Genomic DNA, 22987 nt, shown 5'->3' on the forward strand with positions numbered 1-22987 from the left:
TAACTTGCTGTGTGCCCCAGGGAAACTCAGCTAACCTCTCTGTGCATCAGTCTCCTCAGCTGTGAAATGTAGGTAACTGTACCTATGTCACACATGGTTTGTGAGCATTAAATGAGTTTACATGTGTAACATACTTAGAACAATGCCTGGCACACAGTAAACTCTGTGTTTGCTAGCATTATAATTAGCCGAAATGGACACTTCATTTTTTTTTTTTTAAGAACTAAACATCCATGAAAACACAAGACTATGTCTTATTGACTAATACTGAGGCATTTCCATGAGAGACAAAAGAAATAAGTCCTACTGGTAGGTCCTCGTATGGGTGATAAATTAGTTATTTTAGTAAACTTCAAGACAACGTGGCCAAGATCCCCTCTTCAGCACGGACACCTCAGTCTCCCAGAACAGCACACCAGCCCCACAAGTGTCTTAATTCCACTGATTTACAACAGAGTTGGGCCCATTCTTTTTTTTTTTTTTTTTTTAATTTTTTTTTTCAACGTTTATTTATTTTTGGGACAGAGAGAGACAGAGCATGAACGGGGGAGGGGCAGAGAGAGGGAGACACAGAATCGGCAACAGGCTCCAGGCTCCGAGCCATCAGCCCAGAGCCCGACGCGGGGCTCGAACTCCCGGACCGCGAGATCGTGACCTGGCTGAAGTCGGACGCTTAACCGACTGCGCCACCCAGGCGCCCCAGGCCCATTCTTTTTTAAGTAATCTCTACACCCAACATAGGGCTCAAACTCATGACCCCAAGATCAAGAGTCGCATGCCCTACCAACTGAGCCAGTTAGGTGCCCTCCCCACCATTCTTTTCAATTTACCTGCTGACAGACCCAGACAAATTCATAATCTTATCATGAGTCACAACAGGACTCTCCTCTTAATACTAAGACAGAAAAGCAATTGTTGATCTCCATTGCATTAGTTTAAACTGCAAATGGGTACACTGTAATATCCATCAGGGTTTACAAGTACAAAAGAAATACAGCAGCAAATTATAACTTAATCTGTTACATAAGCCATCTTAGATTTATGCATTTATTTTTATCATAATGAGACACTGGTTTCATAATTAAAACTCTTTCATATAACTTGGTATTTTGGTCACACGAGTACATTTCAATAGCTTATCTGAGTTACAGAAATCCTCACCAATCTTTGCTATGTCTATTATAAAGCCCACCTGAATGTTTATTGAAAGCAAATAACTTCTCACTATCCAAGGGCCACCAACGAAAATCACATGGGAAGGGAATGATCCCTACCTCTGAGGACAGGAATCAGTGTGGGCTGAATGAGTCCAGAAAAGCACAGAGGAAGATGTCGATCCGCATGGTGCCAATGATACTATTGGGAAGGTGTGCAGGGTAGGTGGCCAAATACATGTGAATTCTAACTAGACTATCTCACACCTGCTAAGCTACAGGGAAGACTATGGAAAGAAGTTGGGTCAATCTTACAACCTTAAAATGCAGAAGGGAGAGAGACAGCTGCTCATCTCTTTTCCACGCCCAGCGGGATCTGAGGCCCACTAGAAACAAACAACCAAGAGGGATCACAACCCACTGCTCCTGCAGGTATGGGAGCATTCATGATTTGTTTGACAAATCCCCTATCTCCAATAGAGGGCTATACTAAATCAATTCAAGCACAGGAAAAATCTTCCCTAAGAGTTTCCCCCAATGACTCTTTCATAAAATCTCCATCCTACTGCACATAGCAAAATCCAGAAGCTAAAAAATAGACAAACTGTCATCAGTTATTAATTCCTGGACCAAGGGACATCTTTAACACAGGACTGTCATTGTAAAACTAGTAAGCACTCAGTAACCAGCCCACACAATGCTGTGTATGTGTTTTTTATAAGAGGAGAAAAGACCAAAATGTGGGTAAGAACAAGACTATTATAAAAACAAAACATGAAATTAATTAACTGAAGTTTTCTGAATGACACAATGTCTTTTTACTCTTGTACCACATTAAAAAAACTTTACCACAAGGCAAAGGTAAAAAGGAAGCAGGTCAATGTCAATTTCTTTTTTAATAACTGGCCTTTCACCTGCAATGAACCAAGTAAGACAAAAAGGATATTCTCACATAAACGTGGGAATAAATCATTCTGATTGTCCAGCCACTGAACCAGGCATTGTCTATACCTAACACCTCCTAATTTACTGATGGCTTCTAAATCCCTCTAGATAATCAAAAGAAAGCTAATGTTTTACATTTGATTTGAAAACCAAAAGCTTTACTATTTTGCAGTACTAAAAGCAATACGAAATATGTAAATCATACATTATAATATTCAGGGAAAATATTGCATATATACAACCCAACTATGCAAAAGAATGCTTTAAACCATAACTAAAGGGGAATGCCTGCAAATGTTACCTACATTTATCTCCAGGTTGGTCCGCCAGCATTTTTTTTCTTTTTTCTACTTTTCTGCATTTTTTAGTTTTCTATAACTAACAAGCATTGGTTTACTATTAGAAAAAAGTTTTTATTTTAATTTGTAAGTTTACAAGGTGCTTAGATATACACAAATGGGGTCTCATAAAATAAGTTCTCATAAAATGCCATCCCAAGACAGCAAGTTCAATTTTGTTATTTAAACTCAAAACAAGCTCCCCACTCAATTTAAAAACATATATGTTCAGTTACCAATTCCAAAATGTCAATCTTTGGTTCATGCCTGTAAACTATAGTTAGTATCAGTTTGAACTGTAGACTAAATTCACAGACTAGAAATATAATGCTGCTGAACGGGATGCTGGTTAAGTACACATTCCCTGGAGCCAGTTTTTGGTGTCAGCCAAGCTTTTTACCTCTCTGAGGTAAATGGACCTCGGAGTGTCTCCGTTTCCTCATTGGTTAAATGCGGACAATGATATTAAGTACTTCATGGGGTTATTATAAGGATTGAATGAGTGAATACATGTGGAGCACCTAGAACAGCGGCTAGTACAGAAAAAGTACATAATATTGGTGCTTAGTATCTATTAATAATATCAATTTTATTAAATACATTTGTAACATTCTATCATGTGAAAATGTCAGTTGCTCTCAAAAAAAAAAAAATTACACCATGGCTTAATAATAAGCTAATTCTGATGATATTACATTTATCCTATACCAAAAATGGAACAGTCCACACAGGTAAATTTTTCAGAAAACCGAGATTTCACCTTTTAAGTGCCCACATCATTTTATTTTTAATCCTCAAACCCCATTCAAGATCTTCAAGTTTGTTCTGGCTCAGGAGAAGCCTAAATTTGCCAAACTCCCTTACAGACAAGATGGGGAGAATAAGGTCAACATAGCGTAATATAATGTCAGGTCCTACCTAACATGTTATTATATATTTATGGTTTATTTTTTATGTCCCCTACTGGAATGTACCTTGAAGACAGGGGCATTATGTTTGGCTCTTTGCTGTGTCCCCAACACTTAGAACAATGTCTGACACAAAACATTTGTTAAATGAATGAATGACAAAAAGCGGAGAATTAAGATGTGATTTTTAAAACTTTCTTTGCAGCTTTCCTCTCCATAAAATGGAACAGTTAACTCAATCACATTTCTTCCAATGGTGCCCAAGAAACTAAAGATCTTAATAAAGAGCTTTTTTTATTTTTCCAAATAATTCTGATATATTTTCTATTGCAGAGTATCTAAAGCAGGCCCCCTTTCAAAGAAGTCTTTTCTCCACCCCACAAGGAATCACTGTATTCTTAATAATAAAACAAGACATTTCAAATTGTTATTTATTGCTGTGGCTGTGCAACATATTCTCAAGAAGAACCACCATCTGAAGTTGGTAAAACTGCTCAGAGCTTTTGATCAAGAACAGACTGCCCTCTTAATCTGCTCCCACGATGGTAGGCCCAGCTTTTATCTGGGAGGCTATTAGACTTTGTAGAGCCAAATTATTGAGGACAGAGGTTTGCCTGGGCTATGAACTTTCCAGAGTCTCATTCTCTGATTTACAAAACTGACAGAAGGAATATGTCGGATTTATCTCTCTGCCGAATGCGAGGGAGAAACGGAGAGGAACCTCGGGCACGATTTGCATATAGCCTGCAGCAATCTTTTCAAACCCCAGTAACGAGCTTGTAAAACAGTAGCACAGATTTGCTGTTCTGTCCTGGGTGATATTTCCTCAAACCAAAACTAGAAAGGCAGAGGTGTCTGTGTCTTCTCTCATTGATACACAAAAAAATTTGCCAATTACTGCTTTTGAGCAACCAAATGGCACTCGCTCTGGAGCTCACAAAGCTACCATAAAAAAAAAAAAAAATGAGTTGCAAACTGATGGGGTTTTAAATGCTTATCACAATCATGTGAAATCTATCTAGCACCTTGGAAACAAAACCAGGGTGGCCAGAGTGACCAAAAGACCAGCAGGATGCTTTTCATCCCTGCCTCCCACCACCACCGCTGAACCTGTCCTCTATCACACTGCAGATAAAAGAGGTCCCTGACATCTCAGGGTACCACTTCGTGTGCCAAGTACCTCAATAAATAATGAATAAACTGCCTGCTAACGGATGCTATGCAGATGAATGAATACTGAGTTGAACTCTCACCATAATCTTAAAATACAATAATAGTGTATCTGAGAAAATTTGGCTATCCAAAGTACAAATGTAAAATGTACACTAATATAAGTAAAAAATCTACCATTCTGAAATTTCACAATTTTGCAAAGAATTAACTAAAATTATAAGATGTAGATGACAGAGCTCTTATCCATTCAAAAAAGAAAAAAGGGAAGTAGGGAATTTTAAAAAAGCATTTTAATATTACAAAATGCTATATGGACAAGAATTTTTTATTGTCTATCATGAATGTCAAAATAGGCTTTACTTAGAGTTGAAATATGTTATAGCACCAAGACTGAGATTCGTATCAATAGAGAACTTTTCATATAAAAGATCTACTCAAAAAGTAATAGCACTATCTATTGAAGCATTTGTAAATGAATTCATTTAATGAATATGCTCTTTATTAAATGAGTTTCTTGAATAGAATCTGTACTATATCTGTGCTTCTTAAAGCACAGAAGGACCCGAGTCTTCGGGAAATGACTACCTTACATTTAAAATCTATATATTGGTAAAAGACAGTTATACTTTAGAAGGAACAGAATAAAAAATTAATCACAATATAAATTGTATCACACTATCACCAATTTTAGGTTGTAGCTTTCCTACTCATAACTCCTCAAAGCTATATATTTTTAATGACATATACTTTAATTATTAAATAAAAGCTGTATATCACTGTAGGTCAATCTGTTTAACCTAGATCATTTTACAGGAATGCCAGAACATGGAACTCAGATGATTAGCCCCCTTCAGCTCATGGACATTAACACCTAAAGTCTAAAAAGAGGGATTTAAAGCAATTTTAAAAATACACCAAAGCTAACGGCCACCATGGCAAACTGCCCAACAAATAGCTGACTAAAAATACTGCTAAAAACTTCTCTCATCATGGAAGAAATAATGAGCTAGTTTTCTAAATGAATTATCTTCACTGATAATGATTTTTAATGGATGTTCAAGTAAAAATTGTAAGGTCAAAGGTAAAGTGAGATCAGATAATTTTTTTTTTTTTTTTTAATTCACTGCCCTTAACAGTTCTAATCAAGTACTTCCCACTCAACTGCTAGAAGTCCAGCATATCAAGTCCAAGTCCGATAGGGTCTTCATCCTCTACAAATTTACATATAGACAGTAATTCCATCAGTTGGCCTATATATTTTAAATAACACATATTTGTGCCAATATAAACACGAGGAATACAGAACTATAAACGTCTATATTAGATATTCATTCTTAAATATATATTGGACAAGGAAGTAAAATGAGCATTACTCTTCCTTTGGCATTTAAAAGTAGTGTTTCAGGTTTTGCTCTTTTTGCAGGTAAATAAGCATATATGAATATTTAATTTTATGTAGTAGAGGAAGGAAGAGCGTAGGGGCGTTGTTAGAGATTTGTATCGGCACAGGCAGTGTTTTATATTTTGGCCCAGTCAGCTCTAATGAGGGTTGAGACATGGTTAACAGCAATTTTGGGTAGCTTTTTTAGCTCTCTTTTGAGAGCCACAGAATTTTTTAAAAAGCAGTTTGTTTGTTAAAAGATTGCTCCAAGGCCTAAAATTTCTAAATATGCACCTTTTTTCAACATTGCCCTTATAAAGAAAAAAACTGCTAAGAGACTCCCAAACATGAGAGTTTAATTAAAGAAGGAAAAGTGGGGAAAAAAAGAGAAAGAGCCAAAGAAAGAAACCAAGAAAGCAATACAAGGCAAGAGATCATTTTAAACATTTTCAATGGGGAGAATGTCAAACTTTCAGAGCATAAAAAAATCTTTCAGCTCCAGACAACATATGCCTTTTAAGCATCTTCCCTTACAAAAAAAAAAAAAGAAAGAAAGAAAAAAGGTGTGATTTTTCTGAATTCCATTACAAGGTTATAATTGAGTTTACTAACTGTTTATTTAAAATCATAGTATTTGCAGTCATTTATAAGGTTAAGGTTTTCATTAAGTTCAGCAAAATAAAAATAATTCTGAATTAACATGACAAACATTAGTTTTAGAAAAGAATTTTTAAAAATTCAAGAGGATGAGAGAAAACACGTCAGCCAAATGCAATATATAGATCTCTATGGCTTCTGATTTGAATAAAGAAACACTAAAAAGAAAATAATAAGATAATTGGGAAATTTTTGAACCTTGATTGGATATTTCATAACATTAAGGAGTTTTTTAAGAGTCATGCTACTATTTGTGGTTATGTTTTTAAGATAGTCCTTATCATTAAGAGATACTTAGTAAATATTTATGGATAAAATATGAGGTTTAGGATGTGCTTTAAAATAATCTAGTGGGAGAGGGGGAAGATGTGGGTAGGGACAGAGATGAAACAAGACTGACCATGAATTCCTAAATGTTGAGGCCAGATGATAAATTCACGAGTATTTATTTACTACTTTAATCTCTCTATTTTGTATATGTTGCATGTTCCCAGAATAAACATTTTAGAGAATTAAAGAAGAAAGCATTTCAAGCACCGAACAATCTAAAATGAAAGTATATTTATTTCTAATGTTAAAATTTACCCAAAAAGTAGCTTCTTTGTAAAGTTCTTCCCAATAGTATGTTGTATAAAGCTAATTCCCTGAAAAGTATATAATAATAAATGAATCAATAATATACAAAACAATAATAAATAAGTAAAAATAAATTAAGGCATTCCTTTAAAACATATCCTTATTATTTTGGTTTTGAATCTTATTCTATTTATTCTTATCATTGTTTCTAGTTCACAGATGTAAATTGTTCTCCCTATACAGAACGCCTTCAAAGATGAGGTCTGGATAAATACTGACAAAATACCTCTAAGTTTTGATCGAAGAATTTGTATCCCAGCAATCCCATAAGTGTCTTTTGAATAAATAGCTCTTTGAGTCTAAACATTATTACTAGAAGTGTTTTGGCACCATGAGTATAGATAAAACATCACTGCCTTTGGAATGATGACGTGGAAAAATCTAGAAATGACAATGCTGATCACTAAGGAATCAAATTATATTTTACTTCTGATAAAAATAGCTAATTCATGAATGGGAGCCAACTTCACAATGACACACAAGGGAAAAAAATCTTCATGGATAGTTTAGTAAAAATGAACCTTAAAAATACCTGTTTTCATTGTCAACAAACATTTATTGAATTCATGTAGACTTCACACTGTGCTATGTAACGCTCGGTTTTAAGGGAACAAAACAGTTTGTAGTTCAGAGCCCAAATCTAATTATTGATGACATTAAACTGGCACTTTTTAGAACTGCATGTATTTCTCCAGGGTAATAAATAATACCTTCAATCCATTTGTTCATTCTTCCAACATTGACCAAATGCTTACCACAGGTGCCACTGTTGTGTTCTGAAAAAATGGGCCTCTAAGAACATAAGAGTTTCATCAATAAAAAAGCCAACAACAGGGCTATCATTTTTTTTATTTTGTTTTTAATGTTTATTTATTTTTGAGAGAGAGAGAGAGAGTACAAGCAGGGGAGGGGCAGAGAGAGAGGGAGAGACAGAATCTGAAGCAGACTCCAGGCTGTCAGCACAGAACAACAGGCCCTATCTTAAAAAACGGAGACAACAGGGGCGTCTGAGTGGCTCAGTCAGTTGGGCATCCAACTCTTGATTCTGGCTCATGTTATAATCTCACGTTTTGTGAGATAGAGCCCGAGTTGGGCAATGTGGTACCTATTTGGGATTCTATCTCTCCCTCTCTCTCTGCCTCTCCCCTGTGCACACTCTCTCTCAAAATAAATAAACATTTAAAAGTAAAAAAATAAAAATAAAAAATGGAGACAATGGTGGAGAGAAGTGGCAAAAAAAAAAAAAAAAAAGTTTTCCTTTAAGGAGATAAAGCAAGGATTTTTTGGAAATTTTAACCCATATTTTCCATTTGGCCATGTACTTCCAAAAACTGACAAGAAGAGTAATTCTTGAGTATTTTTCAAGAATAAAACTAACATTTATTTATAAATTAGCACTAAACTATAAATAAATTTTATATGCATTTCGATTCTCTGAACCTCAGTATTCAACATTTCTGAGCTCAGAGGATCAAAAATCAACTAATAATCCACATACTAAACTTCTCTTATGTTATTAAACTACCAAATGTAAGCTCCATGAAAGCAAGATTTTTTTTTTCAGTTCTTTATCCCCAGAGCCTGGAATAATGACAGGAACATGGTAGGAATTTAATAGCGCTGATCAATTTGAAAATCAGAATTGCTGTGGAATATGCTTTATTTTCCTATCAGGAATCATTTAGGCTTCCTAATAAGGAGGGACAGTACATTTGAATTACTTAACCTACTATAGGCCTTGTATCTAGTTTCAGGAATTGGTTTCAATAGACAACAATTCTGTGAGATTTGGTTTTTTTGTTTGTTTTTAATGAAGGCTGTCTCATTTGCCTAAAAAAGTATCTCTATGTATAATTTATCATTATGGAATAAGTATAATCATTATGAAATAAATATAATCCTTATGTGTTCAGTAAGCACCCAATCTAAAAAGTCCCGCCTTTCAGGGCTCATGTCAAAGAGTAAGGAGCAAGCATTAAATAAGAATTGATGCCTACCCCAACTCTAAACTCCACTGATCAGGTCTATCACAGGACAGCTCTGTGGTTAAGAACCCTGACTCTGGAGTTGGATCACTGGGCTTCAGGTCTCAGCTCTTCCTTCCATAGCCCTGTGTGCCCAGGAAAGTTACTTCTCTTCTTTGTTTGCCTGTTCCCTTATCTGTGAAATGGGGAACATATAATTTATTTCAAAAAGCTGTTGTGATATTTAAATAAGTCAGTACATGTAAATCTCTTAGAATAGTGCCTGACATATAATTGCTCAGTTAATATTACTTATCACTGTTAAAACTATAAGAAATTCCTTGGTTTGTTTATACATCATAGGGACTCATTTATGACTTATTCTTTTTTTTCATTTTAAACTGAAAAAACAATAGAAATACATCTGTATCATGCACAAGTTTTCACACTTACAGACACATTAGGGACAAAGTGAACTGCTTATCAAAAGTGGGTAATAAGGTAGAACTAACACATTCGCACTTATTAAGAGCATTCATGGGGCGCTTGGGTGGCTTAGTCAGTTAGGTGTCCGACTTTGGCCCAGGTCATGATCCCGCGCTTCGTGGGTTCAAGCCCCACATTGGGCTCTGTACTTACAGCTTGGAGCCTGGAGCCTGCTTCAGATTCTGTGTGTCCCTCTCTCTCTCTGCCCTTCCCCTGCTTGCAATCTGTCTGTCTCCCAAAAATAAATAAATATTTTTTTTAAACTTAAAAAAAAAAAAAAGCATTCATGGAGGGGAGCCTAGGTGTCCCGGTGAGTTAAGCCTCCGACTCATAATTTCTGCTCAGGTCTTGATCTCACGGTAGTGAGATTGATCCCTGCATCAGGCTCCATGCTGAACATAGAGCCTGCTTGGGATTCTCTCTCTCCCTCTCACTTTGCCCCTCTCTCTCTTTCAAAATAAATGCATAAACATTTTAAAAAGAGAGAGACAGAATTCATGGAGAAAGTAGAATTTCATACTTTATTTTAAAAAATTTTTTTAATGTTTATTCTTGAGAGAGACAGAGTAGAGCAAGGGGGGTAGGGTGCAGAGAGAGAGGGAGACACAGAATCCGAAGCAAGCTCCAAGCTCTGAGCTGTCAGCACAAAGCCTGATGCATGGCCTGAACCCACAAGCCATGAGATCATGACCTGAGCCAAAGTTGGACACTTAACTGACTGAGCCACCCAGGCACCCCAGAATTTCATACTTTAATCCTACTATTCACACTATGATATTTTAATAGATTTCCTTTGTATTTTTTCTATGCATATATGAATAATTTTATATAACTGAGACTGTATTTGGCACTCTGCTTGATTCACATAACATGGTATTAAATCCATTTTTGTGTCGCTTTTTAAAAATATTTTAAATGACTGCATAAATTTAATTATTCCAACATAAGCAAGAAAAAAATGGTAATACACCTTCTCTTGAAGCCATAATTTTTATATACTAATGACCCCAAAAATAGCCAGTCAGAAAAAATTTTTGCTTATTTATTGCTCAGCCTGTTTGTTTTCGTTATTAAAAAAATTTTTTTTTAATGTTTATTTACTTTTGAGAGAGAGACAGTGAGAGCCAGGGAGGAGCAGAGAGAAAGAGAGGGTGACAAAGAATCTGAAAGCAGGATCCAGGCTCTGAGCTATCAGCAAAGAGCCCAATGCGGGGATCAAACTCATGAACCATAAGATCATGACCTGAGCCAAAGTCAGACACTTAACCAATTGAGCCCCCCAGGAGCCCCATTGCCTGTTTATTTTTGAATAAAATTTTCTGGTCAAAAACAAATTTTACAATCTTAAAAAAACAAAAACAAAGCTGGAAATAACACACTCCTTATCTCAAACTACAGTACAAAGCTATAGTAAACAATATGGTATCAGCATTAAAACAAACATATAGGGGTGCCTGGGTGGCTCAGCTGGTTAAGCATCCACCTCTTGATTTCAGCTCAGGTTACAATTTCACGGGTTTGTGGTTTCAAGTCCCGCGTCGGGCTCTGCGCACTGACCGCGAGGAGTCTGCTTGGGATTCTCTCTCTCTGCCCCTCCCTCTCTCTTTCTCTCTCTCTCTCAAAATAAACAAACTTTAAAAAAAATTTTAAAAAACAGACATATAGATCAATGGAACAGAATAGAGAGACCAGAAACAAACCCACGCATATATGGTTAATACATAATAGAAAAGCCAAGAATATACATTGGAAAAAGCACAGTCTCTTCAATATATATGTTGGGAAAACTGGACAGCCACATGCTAAAGTATGAAACTGGACCACTAATTTACACCATACACAAAAATTAACTCGAAATGAATTAAAGACTTGAATGTAAAACTTAAAACCATAAAACTCTTAGAAGAAAACACAGGCAGTAGGCTCCCTGACACAGGTCTTAGAAATGATTTTTTGGATTTGACACCAAAAGCAAAAATAAACAAGTGGGACTACATCAAACTAAAGAGTTTGTGCACAGCAATGGAAACCATTAACAAAATGAAAAGGCAACCCAGTGAATGAGTAAAAATATTTTCAAGTTATATATCTGATAAGGGGCTAATATCCAAAATATATAAAGAACTCATAAGATTTAATAGCAAAAAAACAAACAATATGATTAAAAAATGGGCAGTGGATCTGAACATTTTTCCAAGGGAGACATACAGTTGGCAAGGAGTACATGAAAAGACACTCAACACCACTACTTATCAGGGAATTGCAAAACCACAATGAGATATCACCTGACACCTGTTAGGATGGATATTATCTGAAATACAAGAAATAACAAGTGTTGGCAAGGATATGGAGAAAAGGTAATACTCGTGCACTGTTGGTGAGAATGTAAATTGGTGCAGCCACTATGGAAAATACAGAGGTTTCTCAAAAAATTAAAAATAGAACTACCATGTGATCCAGCAATTGCACTCACTTCTGGGTATTCATCCAAAGAAAAGAAAACACTAATTTGAAAAGATACATGAACGGCCATGTTCACTGCAGCATTATTTATAATAGCCAAGACTTGGAAATAATCTATATGTCCATCAATGGATGAATGGCTAAAGGAAATGTGGTGTATACACACACACACACACACACACACACACACACACACACACACACACACAAAATCACTGAGCCATAAAAAAGAAAGAAATCTTGTCATTTGTGACAGCACGGATGGAACTTGAGGGCATGATGCTAAGTGAAAGAAGTCAAACAGAGAAAGAAAAATACCATATGATCTCATTTATAAGTACAATCTTAAAAATTTTTTTTTAGTTTCAAAAACCAAGCTTATAGATACAGAGAACAGATTGATGGTTGCCAGAGGTGGGGGTGGGCAAAATGGATGAAGGAAGTCAAAAGGTACAAGCTTCTAGTTATAAAACAAATAAGTCACAGGGATATAATGTACAGTACGGTGACTATAGTTAATAATACTGTATTGCATATTTCAAAGTTGCCAAAAGAATAAATCTTAAAAGTTCTAATGATAAGGAAAAAAAATTCTGTAACTACATGTGGCAATGGATGCTAACTAGACTTCCTGGGGTAAGTATTTCACAATATACACAAATATCAAATCATTACGTTATATACCCGAAACTAATATATTTATGTCAATTATGCCTCAATAAAAATATATATAAATAAAATTCTAAAAGTTACTTTAAAATTTACAGGATGCAGGAAAGAGAGAAGATGATCACTTACAAATTTAGTCAAATGTGCACAGAGAGGAATCAAGTCACCATCACTGCCACTTCCCCAAATCCGCCATCCACATTATCAACTATGAATAGCTACTTGATCGGTATGATAAAGAACACTCAATGACATGGAGAGATCCCTAGCTATTACCAAAAGCGTTATGGGGCAGAACTGAAAGAATGAAAAGGAAAGAAGAAAGAAGAAAGGGAATGAGTATAATTTGAGGGAACAGTTCCTAAGTTAACACTCTTCTTCCAAAACTAGAAGACTTTAGATTCAGAGATATGGACTCATGATCCACCATAAACTGTGCCTGCTGTTTATTAGATCTTAGGCTACCTACTCTAGGAAAAGCAAAACACCTGCCATCTTTTGCATATGCAAAACAGCAGGTCAGATGTGTCCTGCATCTCTCATCCTTGAGAATCACAGAGAGCTAATGGTATGTGTCCTGGGAAATAAACGGTTGGACTCAGTTAGAAACACTGTGCCCGTCATTTATAACAGTATTTTTTGCCCTTAATTTCTCAAGTCCCAATATGTGGCTTCAAATAAAGCCTGGGGGATGTGGTGGTGGTGTTGGAAATCCTTGAATTGCATTTTAGTGGAATTTCTGTCATCCTTTAGAAGCAAATATCTTTCTTAATAAAGCCTCTTCAGCTCGCTTGGAGGGAATGCTTTCTCAAAAAAAAAAAAAAAAAAAAATTAACTATCCCATGCTCACAAGACCATGGGTTCATTGCCTTGTCATTAGGATAAGGTATCACTCCAAAATAATGACATTGCTAATATATTTTCTCTTTTCAAGGCAATCTGAGTACTATCTAATTCAATTATTGAAACTCTTTTCTGGTCACGTCACAATAAAAAAATCATGTTTCAAGAACCTCAATTTTTAAAATAGGCTCAAGCAACCCACTCTCCTTACAGTTTAGTTCTGCCCAACTTTTCTAACACAGGAAGAAGAGGTTCAGAAACGTTCAGTTTCTCCACTGCAGATGGATTTGCTAGGTCATCCAATGACATCCCTATCTTGGAGAAATTATCTAAACAACGAACAAACACACAAACAAGACCAAAACAAAACAGAAAACTGGACGCATAGAAAGTCAGATTTCGAATATACAGTTATATTTTGTTCTACCTCCTTTTCTAGCTTTCTGTCGCTCTGCTGTTTGCCCAGCACACAAATGACCAGTCTCATGCTGCATTCTGTTTGGTCTATAATAAACATGCAACAAACTGCATACGTTTGATGATCTAAAAATGACAACAGAGATCTAATACAGTCATTTCAAAATAAACAATTGCCAAGTTCTTCCGTTTACCCAAAACAGAGATCAGCAGCCTAATTTAAAACTAAACAAACAGCATTTTTCCCCCTCTGAAATTATAGTACAAGACCTAGTGCTAAAACCTTTGTTTACCTACAAAATAAAGTATTATCTATGATCTAGAGCACCTTCAGAATGTTGAGTCAACTTTTTAAATGTATAATATTCAGTATTTTTTAGTCCTGGTTTTCAAAAACTTTGGGGAAACAAATATTTGCTTTTGACTTTTCTCCTGTTTAATCCTCCACTGTAGGCCATATCCCTTGCTGGGGTATCTATCTCACCTTGGTGGGCAGAACTCTCAGTCCACATCACTGAATGGAACAGTGTGGCTCCCTAGTGCAAATTTCCTTAGAGTCCCTTCCCTGAGCATGTGCCAAGAATCAAATCTTGGCCACTTAGTGCTCTGTGCTCCACATGTGAGCTCACGGCGCGTTGAGCAGCCGTGCTAACGGAGATGGATAGCCCTGTCAAACAGGAAGCTGGCACACCAGGATGCAAGCAGTGGGATACAGTGACCTTTACATTCAGAAAAAAATATCCTTAAAATGGCATGAAAAGTTTCGGAAGGGGGTGGGGGCGATGGGGGGATTCCTTTATTTCATTCAGGCAAATAGCATAAAATAAAAGCAGGGGTGCCCGGTATGGAATTTGCTCAGGATTAAATCTTGAATCCCTTACACAAGAAAAAAAGGAAATGAATCATCCTTTATCACACTGCTCTGAAAGCAGTGCGCTGGACAATTCAGCTGTTATCACTGCACCCGACAGGCCAATCACACAGATTCAGACCACACTTAGACTTCCAATAATCCATGGGGTACCACCTGCCCTGGGAAAACATTCTTGACCCCTGGTTTCAGATGGGCTGCTTTCTTGGTAGAATTACAATCTAATTTAAAGACTGAAACATTTTTCAAACAGTGATGATCTGCTTACAGAATCAGTCAAGAGCTTGGATACTAAATCCCATGTCCTTGGTTGCCTTACCTGTAAACTTTGTATGTATTGTTTAATCTCTCATAGTTTCCTCATCTGAATAAATGGAGGCTTTGACAAGGGGCTCATAAAAAAAAAGTTGCAAAAATCTGTGGCACATATACACAAATGTTAAGTAAGAATAGTAATATAGAAAATGAATATGCAAAGCGAGACCTGGAGGTAACCTATTGCTTTCCTTCGGTTATAAGGATTATCATAAACCATAGGATTCAGTCATTTCAGCTGAAATACAATAGTAATCATTCCACTGGGTCAAAAAGTTTTCTTCTATTTTCCCAGGTTTGGGGGATGTTTTTGTAATTTTTTTGTTTTTTTTTTTTTTTTTTGGTCAGTTCTCTGCCATGAAAGAACAATGGGCTATGCTGCAGAGTGAAGCAACAGAAACTCACAATGTGCTCCCCAGTGCTCTACGATACGTGCAGAAATGATGATGCAATTTTAATACTTAATTACATAGATACAGTGAATTGATCACAAAGACACTGAGGGGAGTTTTTTTGTTTTGTTTTGTTTTGTTTTTTTGTTTTGTTTTGTTTTGTTTTTTTTGTTTTTTACTGAATGGACTACACTAAAACTACAGAGCAGTTTTCAAAGATAACAAAAGTATGATAAAATGTACCCATTTTTTTTCTACTTAATTAAAAGCTAATTGTAAAGTGCAGAAGCTATAGGCGCAAAGTAATAAATAAATTTAGAAAACTGAAAGCTTATAAATCACGTATTAAAGTTTGGAGAAGTTAGGATCAAACCTCTCAACGCTCTGAGAACACCAGTTTCGGGACTTAGAGAAAGTAACAGAGCTTTCAATGCCAAAAAAAACCCTATGATGATCACTTTAAAATGCAAGTTTATTTTGGTGGCTCTAAAGGTGCCGGTCAAATATTTCCCAAAGCAACCAGAAAACAAAACTCAGCAAGAAACGTTCTGCTATTCACTGTTTGGAAAAGATGTTAAATCTGACCATTCTCCTCCAACCCATGTTTGGAGAATTATTTCAGGAAACACATTCTTCCTCAAATCTTGACACAACGAGGCGTGGGGAGGAGAAAGGGGATATGCGTTAATACCTTGTGCCTGAGCTGCGGAGCTGTGGGAGTACCCCAGGGCCAGGAGCGCGGTCTCCACCAGCTGGCTAAAAAGCACATCTTTTCGAACCAGGACAAACTCTGCATGTTCTTCTCTGTTGTCATATTCAAGAGAGCCATCCAACTGCTCCACCACACAAAAGACAGGAATCATCAAACCTGGAGAGACAAAATTCAAGAGCAAAACACAAATATTACAAAGCAAATCTCAGTCACCATGATGAGAAGGGAAGAGGCAGTTATAAAAGTTACTCATCTGTGATCGACAATGGTTTAGATTAAACAAGCCTCTTAGTTGGATGGGTCTAATGGGAAAGCTAGGGATGTTTTTCCCCTTCCTTATTACTCTCAGACTGCAGCAGAATTGCCTCGGGCGATGGCAGAAGCCCTCAGATTCCAGTCATTAAAAAGTGGAGTGCACCAATGAGGTGTCCTGACTGAGACCCTAACTCCACAGCCGGCATATAGCTGAGGTCAAGGTGACCTTCTAGACCCTTACATCCTTCATGTCTATGGTTTCACCATTAACTGTCAATCAGGACTAGTATTTCCAGATCAGATTTGCTTCTGTCTGTAAATATAAAAGACCTAGTAGAGAGGCATATTTGATTTCACGGTCTAAGCTATCATGTGAATATGTACAAGAAAGTCAATGGGAACTTTTTTTTTTAAGTTTATTTATTTATTTATTTTTGAGAGAGAGAGAGAGAGAGCACGCAAGTGAGGGAGGGGCAGAGGCAGAGAGAATCCCAACCAGGCTCTGCACTGTCAGCACAGACCCCACGTGGGGCTCAAACCCATGAACTGTGAGATCATAACCTGAGCCGAAATCAGGAATCAGATGCTCAACCACTGAGCCACCCAGGTGCCCGTCAATAGGAACTTTTTAGAAGTCCCTTTTATAGCTTTAATTTTTCTACATCTTGGTAAATAGGGTATCAATTAGCCTGAAAATACCCTGCTCCTGAAAATCTTAACTGACATTTAGCTTGTATCAAAATATGCATCCACATGTAAAACTCTTTCTTTATTATTTTATATATTAACACCAGTTACCACTATAAAGGGAACTATCTCTTCTTGTGTTTTCAGGGAAAAGAAGTAAACTACCCTAAAGAATAAAGCAAATTAGTCTAGTTGAAAATCTGTTGAAATCTGTTGTCACCGAAATATTTCTCTGCTTTGTATCAAAGTGTGAAAAGCTAAAAAATGTTTAATTCGCCAAAGATTTTTTTATAAACTGTTTTTTATTTTTAAAAAAGTCATACAGGCATTTAAATCTAAACATAGCCAAGGCATAAGAAGATCAAAGTTTTACCAACATACAAGTAATAAACATGGACTCTGCCCCACGTAATTCACACAAGTTAGTACTTTATAGAAGAAGATCTGTTCTGGGTCTTCTCTCTTTGTGCAAAAAAACACAAAAGTTATGAAGAATAGGTGGGCAGGCTGAGAGATGGGGTGGTGGACAACGAGCTGGTCATTGCTGAAGGCACTTTACAATAAAAATAAGACTTCTGGGTAAATGAGGTATGGGAGTCCCGCCTGTGACACCAGGACTGCACAGTTCTTCTAGAAGCCCCTCCCGTTGCCTAGACCCTAGAAGCCTCTCGACTCACTCTGATCTGGAAAGCAGAGGGTGGGAGCAGACACTGCAAACTACCAGCTCACAGATGTAGATTTTTGTTCTAAAGATAATACAATGGTGCCACTGGTTCCCATGTGCTAATTATTATTATTAAAGATAATAAGTATAGGGTGTAATTATTAAATATAATCATTATTAACAATAATAACACTCATTAAGAACTGTTATCACTAAGGATCATGGTAATTATTATTAAGCCAGCACAACAGGCTAACAAGTCACACCAAACTATCCCCTGGACAACTACAGACTCTTTGTTTGCTCTTAAGAACAGTAAGGGAGCATTACTGTTTGTAGCAAATACAGTATCCATGGTATAGATTTATGGAAAATAGGAAACAAGGATGGAGTGAACTGATTGTTTTAGACGAACAAGGGAATTTAGCCTGGCCACATGGTGTCTTATAAAATATTTTTTAAAGCTGTGACCAGTAATGGCATATCAAATGTTTATTTATGCCCAATTTATTCCCAAATGTATGTAACACGTGAAATGAATAATATAAATTAAATTTCCTTCAAATTATCTTTGTGCTCATTCATTTATCCAATTTTTATTCCCTGGACACCTATTGTGTGCCAGGCATCCCCTGTGGCTTTAGGGATACAAGTAAGAACAAGTCTGACGTGGCTCCTGCCCTAAATGCTGTTGAAGGTATTGTAAAATCTTCCTAAGCAGGCATAATGGCATTTTATAGGACCTATTCATCAGAGTCCTCACCAGCAGGGAATAGCCCCCATTTAGACCTTGTAACTCTTACAGACTGGTATATGATCTTTGTCCAAGGAAGCAGGTTGATTTCTATTTTTAATGATTTAAGCATATGCACACATAGGGCCATGTAGTCAGTGGTGCCACAAGCTATACTTCACCACTAACACCTATGTGTACATAAGTTTCAGTGCTGAAAATCCATGTGCAGTTCCTAATGTCAACATCTGAGTGTCACACATCTGGGAGTCACAGATAAGGCCGTTAAGTGAATCCAGTCGCTCCATAACCTATCATGTATCCATTACTTAGGAACCATAAATCTTCCTCAAGTCTATGGTCAACTGCAAAAGACTCAAGACCCTATCAATTTTTAGAAATAATATTAACAGTTCAACGAGTGAGATACAAAATATGACATTAGAGCACAGGGGTCTCTACCATTTAGGAACTTACGTTTTGAAAGTGTCAGTTACCAAAATATTTCCTACACATTTTAGTTCTGTGATTAAAGAAAGCAATTGTTATCTGACATGATAGCAATATACTCCTTACAGTCAAAAGGCAAGCACCCATCCATCACAGGCATCACCTACTTTGAAAGAAAGAAAGAAAGAAAGAAAGAAAGAAAGAAAGAAAAAAAGAAAAAAGGACTTGGAGGTCATTTATAAAACAAAACAATATTAACCAGAAACATATGACAACAGAATTTACTCTGAAAGCACATATATATGAGACACTAAAAAATAAAGAGGTTATATTTAACCCCTAGAAAAATGTACATTTTTACTTGAATTCCATAGATCTAAGCAATTATGAAATGTTTACAATGAAATGCAATTTTTACAAAAGAAGAGGAAACATAGGTGTGGTTACTAATGACAATGACAAGAGAAATAAAAAATAATAAAATAGTACACTTGGGGTCAAGTGGGAAGAAGAAGAAAATTAAGGCATAGGTTTTAAAAACTTAAAAACAGCAAATCCCTGGAAAAGAAAACAATAAAAGGATGAGTAGGAATATATATATGTATGTATGTATATATATATATATATATATATATATATATATATATATACACTCCATTTTTCCCCCTGCCAATGCCACTTACTCCAGGCAAAAAGAGAGAAGAAAGAAAGAAAGAAAGAAAGAAAGAAAGAAAGAAAGAAAGAAAGAAAGAAAGAAAAAGGGGAAAAGTAGCAACGGATAAAAAGATAGGGAGAGTATTTGATAAGCAATTCAAAAAATAAATTAAGAATAGGAGGGAAGAATTAAAAGGTAAGTTCCAATAAAAGAATTAACAACATGAAACGAAAACGCATTCACAACAAAATTTAGAAATGATCAAGAAGAAAAAGGAAACTCTTACTCTGTCCCTATATCTGGAACTTATGGCATTATTTTTCTTTTATTGTAGCACAGACCCATTTCCAGATGATCGAGTAGGGAACTTTGAACCTTTTGATTATAAGCCTCTCTAAGCCTTTTACAATTGTGGCAGGTGAAGCAGGTAGTTTCATCTAAAGGACAGGCACAGGGTCCCAGCCTTTTGCTAAAAATTAAGAGTTGTTCTGACAATTGGGATGAATGGTGAATTCTGTTGTCACGGAGGCAAAATAAGCATGGGACTCCTTCCACTAGAAAAACGCATTTCCCAATTGTCATTAGTTCCAATGCCCAATTTGTCACTTCCATCGTGACATTATTTCTGAAGAAGCGTGTGTGATTATAAAGGTAATCTAATCTGCACCACGACAGCCATGGGAATAGAGACGCACGGGAGGTGGTCACATGTGCTGGTGACTAACACCGTGTCCAGAGGCAGGCAGCTCTTGGATCAAATCCTGGCACCGTTATTCTTTACCTATTGTAGTGACCTCAGGTAATTTACTTGACCTTCCTGAAGCTCAAATTCCTCCCAGTTAAGATGCAAATAATATCTATATCACAGAGTTGTTGTAAGGATTAAACAATGTGAAATAGTTAAGTTGTCTGGCTACCCCCAAACAACGAAACCTATTTCTCTTTTTTCAAAATCAGTATTAATACCATTCACTAATATTAATACAGAGGAAAACAAGAAACCAGTAATTTTTTTCAGGGTCCCTAATCAATGCTCATGATACTTACTAAAAAGCATTTCTTCAGAATAAAAATGATACTCATAATCATTGAATTACTAAAGATGTTCAAAGTGCCCCATGGTAAAAGGGTGAATGTGTTAAAAACACATACTTTATACTCTAAAACTGCTTGTCCAGTATGGAAGCTACTAGTTATATGTGGCAGCTAAACACCTGAAATTGACATATGCTTGTAAGTACAAGATACACACTCAATTTCAATGATTTAATACCAAAAAACAAATAAAATACAAAGACATCATGAATCATTTTTAAAAATCAATTGCACAGAGAAATTTTTTGGATGCACTAAGTTAAATTATCAAAATTTATTTTGCCTATGTCTAACTTCTTTTACACGAAGCTCCCAGAAAATTTTAAATTATACATGTGGCTCATACTATATCTCTAGGAGAGCTGCTCGAAGCAATCTGTTGACACCAACATATACAATGGTTTTTGTGACACAGGATAAAGTCATCACAAACTGATAACTAAGACAATTGTGCAATTGTCTTGAGCATTTCTTGGATGCCCCTCAGTTATCTTCCCTCTGTGTTCCAGATCTTAGGAGACTTGAGGACAGATGTACTATTGGTTAAACTCCCAAATCTAATGTGGTATCTTCTCTGCATCATCGAGCAAAGTGTAAGCCATTGTTTTATTCCTAACCACATTAATCCAAATGTTTTATTAAGGGAAAGGCTTTCCCCCCTTCCCTTCATTTTATTTATTTTTTAATTTTTAAAAATTTTTTTTGGAGACAGAGCATGAGCAGGGGAGGGGCAGAGACAGAGGGAGACACCGAATCGGAAGCAGGCTCCAGGTTCTGAGCTGTCAGCACAGAGCCTGACGCGGGGCTCGAACTCAGGTACTATGAGATCTTGACCTAAGCCTTAGTCGGACGCTCAACTGACTGAGCCACCCAGGTGCCCCACCCTTCCCTTCATTTTAAAGAGCAATTGCAGTTTTCAGGAAATGCCACAACACTGGTGTGAAAGTGACCGGAGGCACAAGTATTCTTTGATGCCCTGGATGTCTAACCTCAACAAGGAAAGATGAAAGAAGATCCAGTGGTCGAGGTCTAGAGGAAAGGATTCCATAGCTTTCCACCAAAGTCACACCAAACAAACCTCTCCCTTGCACAGCACCTCCTAACTCATCACATACACGCTCTAACATACACAGGTACCTTTATCTTTCTCTGGGCCTTTACCTGGGGAGGAGGTATTATTATTCTCATCCAATAAATGAAGACACAAACTATGGGAAAATAAGTAACATGCTCAAAGAAACAGCGACGCTCAAGTAGAACAGTTCAGATTAGCCAACTCTACATCTCAAGCACACTGCTTTCTTGGGGGTGGAAAAGTACATTGGAAACCCACACCCTCAGAGATCTAAACGCTTGGCCTGGCCCCTTCACCACTTGTGATGTCTCATGGGTGACATGCATTGCTTAAAAGTAAATTCACCTTTTGACGTGAGGTACTGTGCTAGGCAGACAGGAGGAATCAAACGCAGTTCCTACCCTTTAGTCACTCACAGACAAAGAAAGGCTCAAATAATGAGCCATACTCTAGTGTAGGTGAGAGTGGGCTCCAGCCTCTACCCCAAGCCCTTTGTCTCTTGGGTCCACCCTCATTCTTGGACCTGCCTCCTGAATAGCAGCAGCCAGTCTGAGATGATAGGAGGCCAACTTTTCTTCTCTCCTTCCAGGGGCTCCTGAAACTATCTGTTTCCAGAAGGAAGGCGGCCATGGGGCCCACTCCCTTCCCTGAAGCTGGCAGTGTATCTGGTTCTATCACCTGAGAAGGTCCTAGGGCTAATTGAAGATTACAAAGGCTTTAGGGCAGAGCCTCTCGTATCTGTTCTTTGTATAAAACTGAACCTGGAGGGGTGCCTGGGTGGCGAAGTCGGTTAAGCGTCCGACATCAGCCAGGTCACGATCTCGCGGTCCGTGAGTTCGAGCCCCGCGCCGGGCTCTGGGCTGATGGCTCAGAGCCTGGAGCCTGTTTCCGATTCTGTGTCTCCCTCTCTCTCTGCCCCTCCCCCGTTCATGCTCTGTCTCTCTCTGTCCCAAAAATAAAAAAAATAAAAAAATAAAAAAAAAAAACTGAACCTGGAGTAAAGCACCACACTTAACAACCACCGCAATCAATAAATCATAGAACCCTGA

The 22987-nt window shown here is 37.0% G+C and overlaps 1 protein-coding gene across 2 annotated transcripts in view; it reads right to left on the reverse strand.

Annotated features, from left to right (window-relative positions):
- Nucleotides 1-22987, reverse strand: part of SATB2 (SATB homeobox 2) — a 191045-nt gene that overhangs the window by 147914 nt on the left and 20144 nt on the right. For both annotated transcript variants that reach the window (XM_045034242.1, XM_045034241.1), the window contains exon 3: nt 16304-16480. In XM_045034242.1, the coding sequence (XP_044890177.1) occupies nt 16304-16480 (177 nt within the window). The remainder of the gene's footprint in view (nt 1-16303; nt 16481-22987) is intronic.

Source organism: Felis catus, chromosome C1 (assembly GCF_018350175.1).
Source record: "Felis catus isolate Fca126 chromosome C1, F.catus_Fca126_mat1.0, whole genome shotgun sequence".
Classification (NCBI taxonomy): Eukaryota; Metazoa; Chordata; class Mammalia; order Carnivora; family Felidae; genus Felis; species Felis catus.